Source organism: Chiloscyllium plagiosum, unplaced genomic scaffold (assembly GCF_037043375.1).
Source record: "Chiloscyllium plagiosum isolate Xiang-an unplaced genomic scaffold, Cpla_swu_hap1 HiC_scaffold_12, whole genome shotgun sequence".
Classification (NCBI taxonomy): Eukaryota; Metazoa; Chordata; class Chondrichthyes; order Orectolobiformes; family Hemiscylliidae; genus Chiloscyllium; species Chiloscyllium plagiosum.
The window spans coordinates 75,774,561-75,788,907 of record NW_028270150.1 but is presented as its reverse complement, the minus strand read 5'-3'; the positions used below and the strand labels follow the sequence as shown (position 1 = coordinate 75,788,907).

At 43.6% G+C, this 14,347-nt stretch overlaps 1 protein-coding gene across 10 annotated transcripts in view; it reads left to right on the top strand.

The window, feature by feature from the left end:
- Window positions 1-14,347, top strand: part of cnksr2a (connector enhancer of kinase suppressor of Ras 2a) — a 490,411-nt gene that overhangs the window by 392,425 nt on the left and 83,639 nt on the right. For all 10 annotated transcript variants that reach the window (XM_087992951.1, XM_087992946.1, XM_087992950.1 and 7 more), the window contains one exon: window positions 1,847-1,918. In XM_087992951.1, coding sequence (XP_087849077.1) covers window positions 1,847-1,918 — 72 coding nt within the window. The remainder of the gene's footprint in view (window positions 1-1,846; window positions 1,919-14,347) is intronic.

Below are 14,347 nucleotides of genomic sequence, written 5' to 3'. Positions count from 1 at the left end.
GCCAGTGGCTCCCAATGTGCAGGTTTCACTGAATCAAGCGAACTATTCAGGAAAATGTGACAGAACTACTATGTCAGGCTGGCTGCCTGAAAGACTTGATTTAAAAAGAACAAGGTCCTGCTACAGAAAGCTGGCAGTTCTTGTTGTGTGGACACCTATCCCAAAATAAAACCGCTCTAATATTGGTTGACTGTTCCATAGCATCGCAAATGATTGCTGCAGTTCAAAGGTGCTGTACTTGAAATGAGACATTAAACCAAGGTTATGTCATATGTTACCATTCGGTTGCATAGCAATGATTCCACAGCAGACTTGAAGACAAGCAGGAAGTTCTCCAATATCCTGGCTAATGTTTCTCCTTAATCCAGCACCAGCAAAAACAGATTGATTGGTCACATGTTTTTGGGTTGCGGTTGCTGATGTGCACCCATTTTTAGTGGTGAAGGGACCAGGCATTGCACTTCAGGGAAGTTTTATGAAGCACATAGTTTGCATGAGTATTGTGCATTGATAGTTTTCCATGATTTGACGCAGCAGCATGCCAACTATCCATGGCAGTTCTTGAAAGTCCCACAGGACATGAACTAAAATGAGTTGGAGTGTATTTCCACCGTATGGAAATGAGAGGCTCAGGTGAAACAAAATCAGTATTTTATATTTTGTTTTTATCATCTGATCTCCTTGATGTTTAATTGGTTCCTAACACACCCTAACATGTTCTTTATATGTATAATGTGATAATGGCAGTATAACAATTTTTAAAATGGTTTATGCAAGTGAGCATAGGAACTAGAGTAAACTATTTAGCTATTCTAGCCTCGTCTACCACTTAATGAGACCAAATTTAATCAGGAGTCTATGTATTCTGCTTTTGCCAATATCCATTAAAACATTTTGTTAACAAAAATCTATTAGTCTCATATTTTAAATTCACAACGCTTTTTATGGCCAAAAGAGATGATCTCAAACTTAGTTACATCCCAATATATTTGTCACAGTTTTTGGCCTTTTGCTAAATCCATCAATATTTATACTTTCATTCACAAAGTTTGCAATGCTGCCTATCTTTGCCTCAATTACAAACTTAAAGTGACACTTTGTCTCATCACCTAAGTCATAAAACACAATAACCATCTAAGATAGAGCGCCGACATCTGAGGTATGTCAGCACTGCTATTTAGATTACCAATTTATTATCTCTAATCTTTGTTCCCTGCTCCATAAACAATCTTTTCACTGGGTCAATAATTTTCCTTGAAATCTATGAGATTCCTCTTAAACTATTTGCCAACTGTTAGGCAGTTTATCAAATCCCGACTGGAAAACCAAATAAACCACATCCATTGCGTTACTTTAGTCATCACAAATTGGCTGCTGCATTTCCTATATTGTAACAGTGACTAACTTTAAAAAGTAGTTCTTTAGCTATAAAGCACTTTGATGGTTGTGAAAAGTGCCATATAAACACTTGTCTTCCTTCCTTTCTTTAATCAGTAAGGATACTCCTCTTCCTCCAACAGATTTCCTTTGTTCCTGTAGATCTGATAACCTGCGGATCAGTCTTAATGTGTAGACTAGACAGAGCCACGAGGCTTTTTGACTGTGAGGGCTAGGACTGTCCCATTTCTGCCCACATTCCATTATGGTCAATGGATGACAAAGGGGAATACAGAGCAATTCTACCCCCACCCCCTTAAACCCTTGAGAACAAACAGAAATGTTTGAAAAATCATTGAATATCGACTTTTAATGAGACCTTTCAAACTGAGAGTATTGAAATATTTTCATGTAGAGATAATCTCTGCGAGTTTGTGATTTTCATTGTGTGCATCTCTCTTTTTAACAGTGCATTCAAAGCATGTCATCCTAAGATTAAAAGCTTCTACTTTGCAGCAGATAATATGGATGATATGAACAGGTATGTGTGAAATACAATAAAATAAATAAGTAGGTGCAAAGATTAATTGGGGTAATTACAAGAACTTGTGTTTACAGCTGTTACAAGTGTTTACAGAACTAACCATTATGTTCTCAGCAAATTCCAATTCGTCACTTTAATCTTCTACAATGCAGGATTTGAATCAAAGAATCCCTGCAATGTGGAAGCAGGCCATTTGACCGATCACGTCCACACCAACCCACCAAAGAGCATCCCAGCCAGACCCACCTCTGCAGCCCTATAACCTTACATTTTCCATGTCCAAACATCCTAACATCTTCACTGTGGGAGGACACCAGTATCCAGAGGAAGCCCATGCAGACATGGGGAGAATGTGCAAACTCCATACAGACAGTCGCCCAAGGCTGGGCTCGAACCTGGGTCCCTGGTACTGTGATGCAGCAGTGCTAACCACTAAGCCACCGTGCCAAGCAGAAATAGTACAAAACTTGATCATGACCCATTTGCAATAATCTGCTCACATGAAGGACAGTTTGTCAATTGCGTAAAGCCCCAATCAATGGGAGCAGAATATCCTCACATTAACCATAAGCTTTCATGCTCGTTTCTGCAATTTGGTTGACCATATTTACAGGTCAGAATTTTATGAAACTACCATCGCCAACGTATTGACATACACTTATTCCTGAGAAGAGATACATTTTGCCAAAACATTTTGTTTAGCACCCACCAGGACAAATACACGAATACCAAAGTTTAGATAATCTGAACTATTTATAAGAGAAAAGGCTACTGATATGTTGACAAATTAACTCTGATCAGCCAAGGCAATGCCTTTGTTACAACTGGGTGAGTTTCCTCAGTTCATTATGGTTTCAGACGATCTATCCCTAACTATTAAGCTCCCTGGTGAGGAGGAATGAACTGACTCCCCTTCTTTATTCATTCTCTCCATCCCCCAGTTAGTTGCAATAAGAAAAATTTATAAAGGATCCTTTTCCTTTCGGATACTTTCACCAAAATGAAATAATGTATTAAAATGAGGCAATTTTACCAGGCCATCTTAAATCGAGAAAGAATGGATTTATCAATTTCTTCATTCTTATTAATACTCGAACATTGCCCCAATGAATTATCATATGCAATACACATAGAGACAGGTTAGAAAAAAATGGTGAGTTTGAAAAGATAAAACTTAAAAGACGATTATACAGATCAGCCTCTGAATTGTTCATGAAGAGGGAATAATTGAACATTGTAGCATTGCAATGGAAGTTACCTGTAGCAATGACATTGTTACAAGAACAGTCGGCTTCACGATTCTTAGTTTCGTAGATTTGTTTGAAACTCTGTCATTCTCATGCCTTTCAATCATGCTTGTATTCCAGTCTGTCGGGTGAAGGAGAGCCCATTGTTCTTCTGTTTTCTTTGTAACTCGTTTGAGTCAATCCTGTATCAGAAGGAATAGATGCGTTACTCTTGAGCAAGGGCTCATCATGATTCCTGTGCCCGTTTTCAGGGTCTATTAAGTTTTTCTGCCAATATTTCCAAATCATAAAATAAGTGCTTATGCTGATTTATCGTTTGTTGCACTTCTCCCATATACATATAATGAAGTTTGCAAGACATGTGTGTAAATGCATAATGCAAAACAACTGACCCTCATTTCAGATCTGACTTCCTGATTACTGCCTCTATGGGAAGTTGCAACCCATAGGATGTGCACTGTGACATGGAATTCCTGGAAGAGTTCAATGCAGCTACAGTGTAGGAGCTTCGTGCTCCGGTGCTTTACTCAAAGAGATGTCAGCATAACATATGTACTCAGGTTCTACACAGAAACATTTTGTCCATAAATTCTCTCCAACATTCAAAATTCTATGCCACTGATTTGGATAGCACCACCCAATCCCTCAAGAATAGTTCACACTTGGATTTACACCAAAAACCTGTTCCTTTGATCTATCTTCAAAATGTTGCCATGCAACACATCACAAAGTCACCTGATATTGGTGTGACTGAGATATCCGAAAAATATGTTGTTTTCTTACTGAAACCCATACAATACTTAGCGAAAGTACTTAGCAGTCTCGGTCTACTTGAAGCATTTGAAACGTAGCTCCCTGAGCTCCAACAACGATTCAGAAGAAAGAAACATTTGGTTTCATCCTCCTAATGGACATTGCCAGTTTTATACTCATTGGGTGACAACTGGATACTCTGCATTTGTGCTTGTTTTATGATAGTGTTTAAGTTCCAAATAAATTAGCTTCTAGGAAATCTCAGCATTCGTTCTTAACTACAATATCAGCAGATAAACCAGCAAAAACTTGAATGTGATCTCTGTGTTGGTGCAGTCCAGGAATTTCAGGGCCTATATTTGTCTTGTTCATTTGGAAAAGTAAGTAACGTGGTATTTGTCATTAGAAGGAAGCTGTCACCCATCCTGTTTCTTTTGACTGACTCAAAGGGCTTAATTGTTTTATAGCAGTAGAGGATCAATCATTATTAAGTCTTAATAAGAAGAGGGTCTTGTCTGATATAATTTATTGCGTATTGTAATGAAGTTGAAGTTACACTAGGCACTGTTAGTAAGATTCTGAGGAGACTTTTAGACATAGTGGTTAGCATGCTGCCTCACAGCGCCAGGGACCCTGGTTCAATTCACACCTCGGGCGACTGTCTGGGTGGTGTTTGTGCATTCTCCCCGTGTCTGTATGGGTTTCCTCCAGGTGCTCTGTGTTCCTCCCACAATCCAAAGTTGTGCGGGTCAGGTAAATTGGCCATGCTAAATTGCCCATAGTGTTAGGTGCATTAGTCAGGAGTAAATATAGGGTAGGGGAATGGGTCAAGGTGGGTTACTCTTCGGAGGGTCGGTGTGGACTTGTTGGGCCAAAAGACCTGTTTCCATACTGTAGGCAATCTAATCTAAAATAAAATCCCACAAGATCCCACACTGTTCCAACTTCTCCCCACATCATCAGATTGGGTGCTGTATGCAGTCTCCAAAATTAACCCTTTCAAAACCTTTTCTTATATAACAGTCAAGAGCACATATAGTCCATTTCGTACAAATACCATGATCAATCCTTATAACAAATATTTGCACATCAATTAAAAAAGCAGAAAAAATACTAAATGACATAATACAGATTATAAAGATAATTTGCATAACATGGAATATTTACATAATATTGTCCTTCAGGTGTAAGACTACTTGTGCTAAATGCCAAAGAATGGATCGAATTATGTTTTCAATAATTTCTTGTTTCTTTTAATGGAATATCTTCTTTTGGGTGCAGTTTACCTGATTTGTCCAATCTTCAGGCATGTCTTTATAGATGAGATTGAGTATGTGGAATTCATGAGTCTACATCATTGCATTGCAAAGTAATTCTATTCCCAGAACAGCTAAGCGCTGACAGATATTCAGGCCTCCTATATCTGAATTCATTTTAAGGTGATGATGCTAATCAAATCCTGTTGCAAGGTTAAATTGGTCTGAAACTGGTAACGTCAATATCGCAGTATCACATAAAAGCACCTGCTCTAACCTATGGATATTTTCTAATCAACTTGTTCAGACCTGTTCTGACTTGAACCCTGGAGTCCTGATCCAGAAGCAGGGGACGCTGCCATTGTGCTACAAGACCCCTTGCTATAACCTAAATAGTATATAATTCAGACTTAAGTAAAGGTATCAAGATCTTAACTAATACTTCTTTAAAAAGAGTTTGCCCCATTTAAATTCATTTCACACAGCCTCTGATCTGCCTTTTTGAACCTGAGCTTTAAATATCATTTCATTATGCATTTCTGTCACAACAAAAGTTTTGCTTTTGTCCCACTTGGCAGAATATTTCTAACTTAGTGTTCCCAGCAATTGTTATGTGCCAGAACAAATGCTTTGAAATCCTAGCTATAGGTCCTTCACAGTCATAGCCTGATAGGGATCACCAGCCTGTTCTGTCAGAGGAAGAATTTCTAATCATGGCAGCCCAGGGCCTGTGTAAGGAATGCTCGCTGGCTCTTGAATTGTTGGGGGGAGTCCTGCAAAGTCTGCTGTCCAGGCATTTCGCTCTTACTGCAGGCCAATGGAATCTGAAGGGCTACAATGAAGTGATCTTTCCCAGGGACAGGAAGAAGAGGACATCCTCTCCAACCAGGAGAAAGTGAGGGATGCAGATGCTGGAGATCAGAGCTGAAAATGTGTTGCTGGAAAAGCGCAGCAGGTCAGGCAGCATCCAAGGAACAGGAGAATCGACGTTTTGGGCATAAGCCCTTCTTCAGGAATCCTGATTCCTGAAGAAGGGCTTATGCCCGAAACATCAATTCTCCTGTTCCTTGGATGCTGCCTGACCTGCTGCGCTTTTCCAGCAACACATTTTCAGCATCCTCTCCAACCAAGCAGGTATTGAAGGAGGTAGGTGGGGAAGTCAGAAGAAAGAGAGTGGTCCCTCCAACCTGGAGACAGTGACATCACGAGGTGCCAGAACCACAGCAATGGAAATGCCATTGAACCTCAGGAGGTGATAGTTTGATTCCATCTTGTTGGAGATGGTCATTGCCTAGTACATGCATGTTGTGAATGCTATTTATCACTTTTCAGCCCAAGCCTGTATATTGTCCAGGTCTTCTTGCATATGGGCACAACTGCTTCAGCATCTGGGAAGATGTCATGAATGGTGTTGAACATTGAGAGATCACTAGTGAATGTCCCCACTTCTGACCTTATGAGGGAGGGAAGGTCATTGATGAAGTAACTGAAGATATCTGTGCCCAAACCACACCCTGACGAAATCCTACAGTGACGCCCCAGGACTAGGCAAATAGACAAACAAGTATACCATCTTCCTCTGTACTTAGATGTGACTCCAATCAGAAGAGAGATTTCCTTGTGATTCCCCTTGTCCATTCCTCCTTTCCACAGAAATAACTATGACCACCCATATCCCTCTGCTTCCTCTCCTTGCAAAGAAGAGCACACACAACTTGGTGAGAGGCAGACAACCAGGTTGGGGCTGGGTGGAAGAATGAGGGGGAGGATATTTGACTCTCCAGTGAAATGCAGCTTATTGACCAACAGCAGTGAGTATCCAGCCGCTCCACTGGGAAGGTGGATCTTCTCTACGGATGGAGCAAATGTCAGCAAAGGACTGCCATCTGATCCTGTGGAGCTAACTCTCAGAAAAGCCAAGAGAACTGAAGCTCTGGTGTGGACCTTGTGTTAGATGCTCTCCCTCCTTCCAGCTTGATCTCAATATTGATCCACTCTGTATCTTGGAGAGCTAGGTGGTCTGAGCGGGCAGCAGCTGCTGCTTATGTTGCAGCTCCAGTGGCTGGAACTATCAGTTGACTCTTGCCATTGCCTCTTCTCCTCAGCAGAAATGGACAGTATAACTGCCCTACCCATGATGCTTTGCCCAATTGAATAGCAGCAGCAGGCAAGTGTGAAATGAGTGAAGTGTTATGCAGGTGAAGTGACTTCCAAGAGTGAAGCAATAAATGAGAGAAGAAGCAATTTGTACAGCAGTCCACCATGGCCAGGAGAGACTTGGACTCGACAGTGCAACTGATCAAAATCTTCCCAGCATGTCAGTTTCACTGAGGAAGCTCCTGCTGTTGTGTATTCAGCTGACAGGACACAAACAGGTTTTATAGCCAAGAAATCCAGGATTCAAGACTTGAGCAGGTCATGCTAAATTGTGATAGGTGCATTAGTAGGGAGTAGGTGAATGGGTCTGGGTGGGTTACTCTTCGGAGGGTTGGTGTGGACTTGTTGGGCTGAAGGGCCTGTTTTCACACTGTAGAGAATCTAATCTAATCTAATAGCTAACTCTTGACTACCTAAAGTACTCTTAAATTCCTTTCCAATACATGTAAGGGCAGTTTCTTACTTGCCTTCAGTGCTACCCGGTGGAAAGCCCGACGATAATGGGTACACATCATGATCCCAAGCCAATGTCAGTTTTCGGAAGTCTTGCAGCCCATACACCTCCTGCCCTTACCCTCCCAACCCTCCCCATCACCTTAGTTCCGACCCCATTCCCAGAAATCACTTGCAAATGTCTGGGAAAATTCTGCCTATTATCTTTTGAGTTAGCACTGATACTAATTTCTAAATCTTGGCTTCCTTCTTCAAATAAGTAATCAGAGCACTTTAAAAGCATCATTAATGGTGTTCGTTTGAAGAGCCAGTATAGGTCCCATGGGCCGAATGGCCTCGTCTACACTGGAACAATGCTGTGATTGTGTGAGAGCAACTTGGAACATTGCCAATAAGAGGCAGTCTAATGGAAGAACTCAGTGCAATAATGAATGCATTTGTTCAGAGTGTGTGAAATCTTTATGCTAATAACACAGTGTACATGATTTTGGGAGAATGTGAAATTGTGCATTTCAAAGATATGTAGGTGATATAATGAATACACTGGCTGTGACGAGGCAAGTATTTCATTCTTGTCTGAAACCTTTATCAAACTAATTACCTACTAGAGATTCAGTATAAAAGAAAGGCAATTATTATAGTACCTAGTTAGGAATAATCACTTTGAGGACAACAGTTAAGTATTTCATTGGAAATGAAATAATGTGACAAGATCATTTAATCTGTCTCAAGGCTGTGAGACTATTCTGGGAGCAGTATGTCTTTAAGTTATTTTGCTTTGTTATTGGGGTTTTTATTATTTTGCTTTATTATTATTTTGCAACAGAAAACTAGTTTACTACTTGGATAATTAATCCATCTGCATGAACATTTTAAAAGTATTTTTTCAGTTGTACACAGGAAGATAAATACAATCTTTTCATTCTTCATTGGTTTTATTCAGTAATTGTAAGCACAGAGTTCTGGAAGATTTGCTGATGCTCTATGTATTTGATGTCTTATATAAACAAGTAAGTCTGGCTGCAGTATAACTGGAAAAGTTCAGAATATGTGGTGTCTGGTCAATTACATTAGGTGTAAATAGAATATCCTCCGATCTCAGGAAAGTCTATACTATTGTTTCTCCATATCAATACTTTCTCTGCAGGTTTCTTCTCTTTAGTTGAAACTTCGACTCATGTTGAGATCTAATTGTGCTGGCAGAGCAACACTTGAGTGTGTCACTGATGTATTCTTTCTTCCTGTATTCCTGATGAAGGGCTTTTGCCCGAAACGTCGATTTTACTGCTCCTCGGATGCTGCCTGAACTGCTGTGCTTTTCCAGCACCACTAATCCAGAATTTTCTTGCTGTGTGAACCTTGACATTAAGGAAGGGCGAAATATCTGAAGCCACATCCAATGCTGTTAAAGTTTAATGACCAAACAAGTGCCTTTTAATTTGACTTTTTGATTTGAGGCATTGAGTTATAATTGTGACACCTCCTTTCATATGTCCATAACATATAGGAAAAGATTTAGGCCATTTGGCCCATTGAGACTGTTCTGCTTTCACCTCTCCCCCCAATTCCCTATCCAATTATTCATTGCCCAACCCTATGATCGTCCTGTTCTCTTGCAACCATCCCAAGGTTGACTTGCTCCCTCCTCCCTACCTTTTATCTTAGCCCCCTCCCCCAAGTCCCTCCTCCCTACCTTTTATCTTAGCCCCCTCCCCCAAGTCCCTCCTCCCTACCTTTTATCTTAGCCCCCTCCCCCAAGTCCCTCCTCCCTACCTTTTATCTTAGCGCCCTCCCCCAAGTCCCTCCTCCCTACCTTTTATCTTAGCCCCCACCCCCAAGTCCCTCCTCCCTACCTTTTATCTTAGCCTGACCTATCACCCTCACCTTGACCTCTTTCCACCTATCGCATTTCCAACACCCCTCCCCCAAGTCCCTCCTCCCTACCTTTTATCTTAGCCTGACCTATCACCTTCACCTTGACCTCTTTCCACCTATCGCATTTCCAACACCCCTCCCCCAAGTCCCTCCTCCCTACCTTTTATCTGAGCCCCGCCTCCAACCTTATAGTCCCACAACCCCGCACCTCCCACTTCTACCTCCTGCCCAAAATCCACAAACTTGACTGCCCCGGCCGACCCATTGTCTCAGCCTGCTCCTGCCCCACCGAACTCATCTCTGCATACCTCGACACGGTCCTGTCCCCCTTAAGAACTCCCCACCTACGTTCGGGACACCACCCATGCCCTCCACCTCCTCCATGATTTTCGCTTCCCCGGTCCCCAACGCCTTGTCTTCACCATGGACATCCGGTCCCTGTACACCTCCATCCCCCATCACGAAGGACTCAAAGCCCTCCGCTTCTTCCTTTCCCGCCATACCAACCAGTACCCTTCCACTGACACCCTCCTTCGACTGACTGAACTGGTCCTCACCCTGAACAACTTCTCTTTCCCATCTTCCCACTTCCTCCAAATGAAAGGAGTAGCCATGGGCACCCGCATGGGCCCCAGCTATGCCTGCCTCTTCGTAGGATATGTGGAACAGTCCATCTTCCGCAACTACACTGGCCCCACCCCCCACCTTTTCCTCCGCTACATCGATGACTGTATCGGCGCTGCCTCGTGCTCCCACGAGGAGGTTGAACAGTTCATCCATTTCACCAACACCTTCCACCCCGACCTCAAATTCACCTGGACAGTCTCAGATTCCTCCCTCCCCTTCCTCGACCTTTCTATTTCTATCTCAGGCAACCGAATCAACACGGACATCTACTACAAACCGACCGACTCCCACAGCTCCCTGGACTACACCTCCTCCCACCCTGCCACCTGTAAAAACGCCATCCCATTCTCCCAATTCCTTCGTCTCCGCCGCATCTGCTCCCAGGAGGACCAGTTCCAAAAACGTACAACCCAGATGGCCTCCTTCTTCAAGGACCGCAATTTCACCCCCCGACGTGGTTGACGATGCCGTCCACTGCATCTCTTCCACTTCCTGCTCCTCTGCCCTTGAGCCCCGCCCCTCCAACCGCCACCAGGACAGAACCCGATTGGTCCTCACCTACCACCTCACCAATCTCCATGTACAGCGTATCATCCGCCGTCATTTCCGCCACCTCCAAACGGACCCCACCACCAAGGATATATTTCCCTCCCCTCCCCTATCAGCGTTCCGTAAAGACCACTCCCTCCGTGACTCCCTCGTCAGATCCACACCCCCCACCAACAACCTCCACTCCCGGCACCTTCCCCTGCAACCGCAGGAGGTGCAAGACTTGCGACCACACCTCCCCCTTCACTTCCCTCCAAGGCCCCAAAGGAAACTTCCATATCCACCACAAATTCACCTACACCTCCACACACATCATCTATTGCATCCGCTGCACCCAATGTGGCCTCCTCTATATTGGGGAGACAGGCTGCCTACTTGCGGAGCGTTTCAGAGAACACCTTTGGGACACCCGGACCAACCAACCCAACCACCCTGTGGCTCAACACTTCAACTCCCACTCCCACTCCACCAAGGATATGCAGGTCTTTGGACTTCTCCATTGCCAGACCACAACAACACAACGGTTGGAGGAAGAGCACCTCATCTTCCGCCTAGGAACCCTCCAACCACAAGGGATGAACTCGGATTTCACCAGTTTCCTCATTTCCCCTCCCCCTACCTTGTCTCAGTCAAATCCCTCGAACTCAGCACCGCCTTCCTAACCTGCAATTTTCTTCCTGACCTCTCCGCCCCCACCCCACTCTGACCTATCACCCTCACCTTGACCTCTTTCCACCTATCGCATTTCCAACACCCCTCCCCCAAGTCCCTCCTCCCTACCTTTTATCTTAGCCTGCTGGACACATTTTCCTCATTCCTGAAGAAGGGCTTAAGCCCGAAACGTCGATTCTCCTGTTCCCTGGATGCTGCCTGACCTGCTGCACTGTTCCAGCAACACATTTTCAGCTCTGATCTCCAGCATCTGCAGACCTCACTTTCTCCTCCTTCTTGCTCTTAGATAAGCTTAAAGCTTCCCATATATCTCTCTCGCATCCTATGAAGGGCTCATCAGGGCTCTCAGCACAGGCTTGTTACAAGCAGTGATGCAGTTGCCACATTTCTCTATCTCTCTCTCTCTTTCTCTCTCTCTCTCTCTTTCTCTATCTCTCTCTCTCTATCTCTCTCTCTTTCTCTCTCTCTCTCTCTCTCTTTCTCTATCTCTCTCTCCTGCCAACCTACCAAGTTGGGAACTAATCTTGCCAAGTTTCATCCTATTCACCTCACCGCCTGTCATTGCTGACTGCATGGAGTCTGCCAGCTAATGTGCTCTCACCAGCCTTCAATGCTTCTACCTCCACAATATCTATTAACTAATGAACGTGCATGGATCTATTGAACTTGTTTTGGGTGATTGCACTGACACCATGGCCTTAATAGAAGAGGGGCTGTGACATTTTTCCCGTTCATGAAACCTGCAGGGAATGGTACCTTAAAATGCTGACAAGAAAGGGGAGAGCAAGACCTGTTTGGTTGTGGCAACTCTCTGGTCGTGGTGGAAATAGTGGATGATGGTCCTTTGAGTACAGAGACTGGGGAGTGGAAAGTGAGGACAAGGGGGACTCTATTGTTGTTCTGGGAGGGTGGTGAAAGGGTCCAATATGGTTGAGGAAGGAGGCGTATACCCGCCTGATTAAAAGGAAAATATGACAGAAGCGGTCTTGTGGAAGGTGGTATCATTGGAATGCCTGCAACAGAGATAGAGAAACTGGGGGAATAGAGTCCTTACAGGAGGCAGAGCATGGACAATTATTATCAAAGTAACAGTGGGAGTCCGTGAGTTTGTAATCAATATTAGCGGACAGCTTCCCACCAAGGAATAGAAGCAGAGCAGTGAATGAAGGGAATTGACAAGATGACTCAGAGGTGGGCTGGGTGAAGGTGAAAAAAGGATGAAAATTTGAAGCAAGATTGATTCATTTTTTTCCAATTCTGTACAAGGGAAGCAGCACCCAGTGTACCAGAGAAAGAGTTAGGGGGAAGCCCCAAGAGGGACTGGAACAACGGCTGTTTCACATACCTCACAAAGACACAGGGTCTTTGTACAGTCCTGCTTCTGGATTTTGAAAAGAATCATAGAATCCCTACAGTGTGAAAGCCAGCCATTCGGCCCATTCAGTCCACACCTAGCCTCTGAAGAGCATCCCACCCAGACCCAACCCCCTACCCTATTCCTGTAACACTGCATTTCCCATTGCTCATGCACCTAATATCCCTGGATACTAAGAGCAATTTAGCATGACCAATCCACCTAACCTGCACATCTTTGGAGGAAATAGAGAACCCTGAGGAAACCCCATACAAACAGTGGGAAACTGTGCAAACTCTCCACAGTCAGTGGCCTAAGTCTGGAATTGAACCTGGGTCCCTGGGACTATAAGGCAGCTGTACTAACCACTGAGCCACCATGCCGAAGATAGATGACAGCTCTGCAGGGTTGGGAGATTGTAAGATGGGAGGCTGAGGACTAAGGATCTACAATTGAAATGAGACCATTGACAGTCCTGGAAACAACAGCATGCTGTTCAGTGGTAGGATTATTGTGCCGAGGTAGATAGGAGGAAGTATCTCAGAGTTGGCCCTCAGCTCTTATGTGATATTACTCACTATACTCTCTGGTGATCCTGTTCACCTGTAACCCCTATGCACACTGACTCATTTTGGCATCCAGTCTCGTAATTTCTTGGCTTCAAAATTCTCAGTCCAAATTCCTGCATGATCTCAAATAAAAGCAAAATACGGTTCATGCTAGAAATCTGAAGCAGGAACAGAAAATGCTGAGACATCTCCTTATGTGACTGGATGTCATAATGTATTTAAAGTTACTCCTGGGGAGCACCTTCAGCTTTTCACTACTTTGGGGGCACAATATAAATGTAAATTGTCATTCTTAATTGGTGCCAAGAGTGAAAAGGAGCGCACCTACTGCTGCCCTGACTGAGATCAGCCAAATCAAGACAGACTAGTGATGCAGCCTGGAATTCTTCTGCCCCGTGTGTTACTATTTCCCACTGAATAATGCACAGACCCATTGGCTATTGAGGAACTCTTTAGACTGATTATGAATGAGTCATGGAGTCATATCACATGGTTCACCTGGCACCTGGGCAGTAAGCTGGTATTCTTGTGACCTCGAGGAACAAGTAACCAGGTGGATCAATAAGCAATAGGAAAATGAGTCATTGTACAGAAAAAGTTAAACTGCTGTGAGAAAAATATATGAAACAAAATTGTGGCAGAATACCAAAAAAGACCAAGATCAGTGAGAAAGGAGCAGACCTGGAAGAGTGTATTTTAAGCTGCAGAACTATTGCTCATTTTTCAGTTCTTGTTTCTATCCTTGATTTGTTTCCTGTTGGTTCAGACTGTGACGAATGTAGTGTGAGAAGCTGTTGGTCATCTTCTTTTGCATTTGCTCCAAAAGTGGTTTTACAAAAAGACAATATATTGCACTGGTTCAGAGACCTTTACATGCACTGGTTCAGATGACCACTTTCTTATTGTAGCCAAAA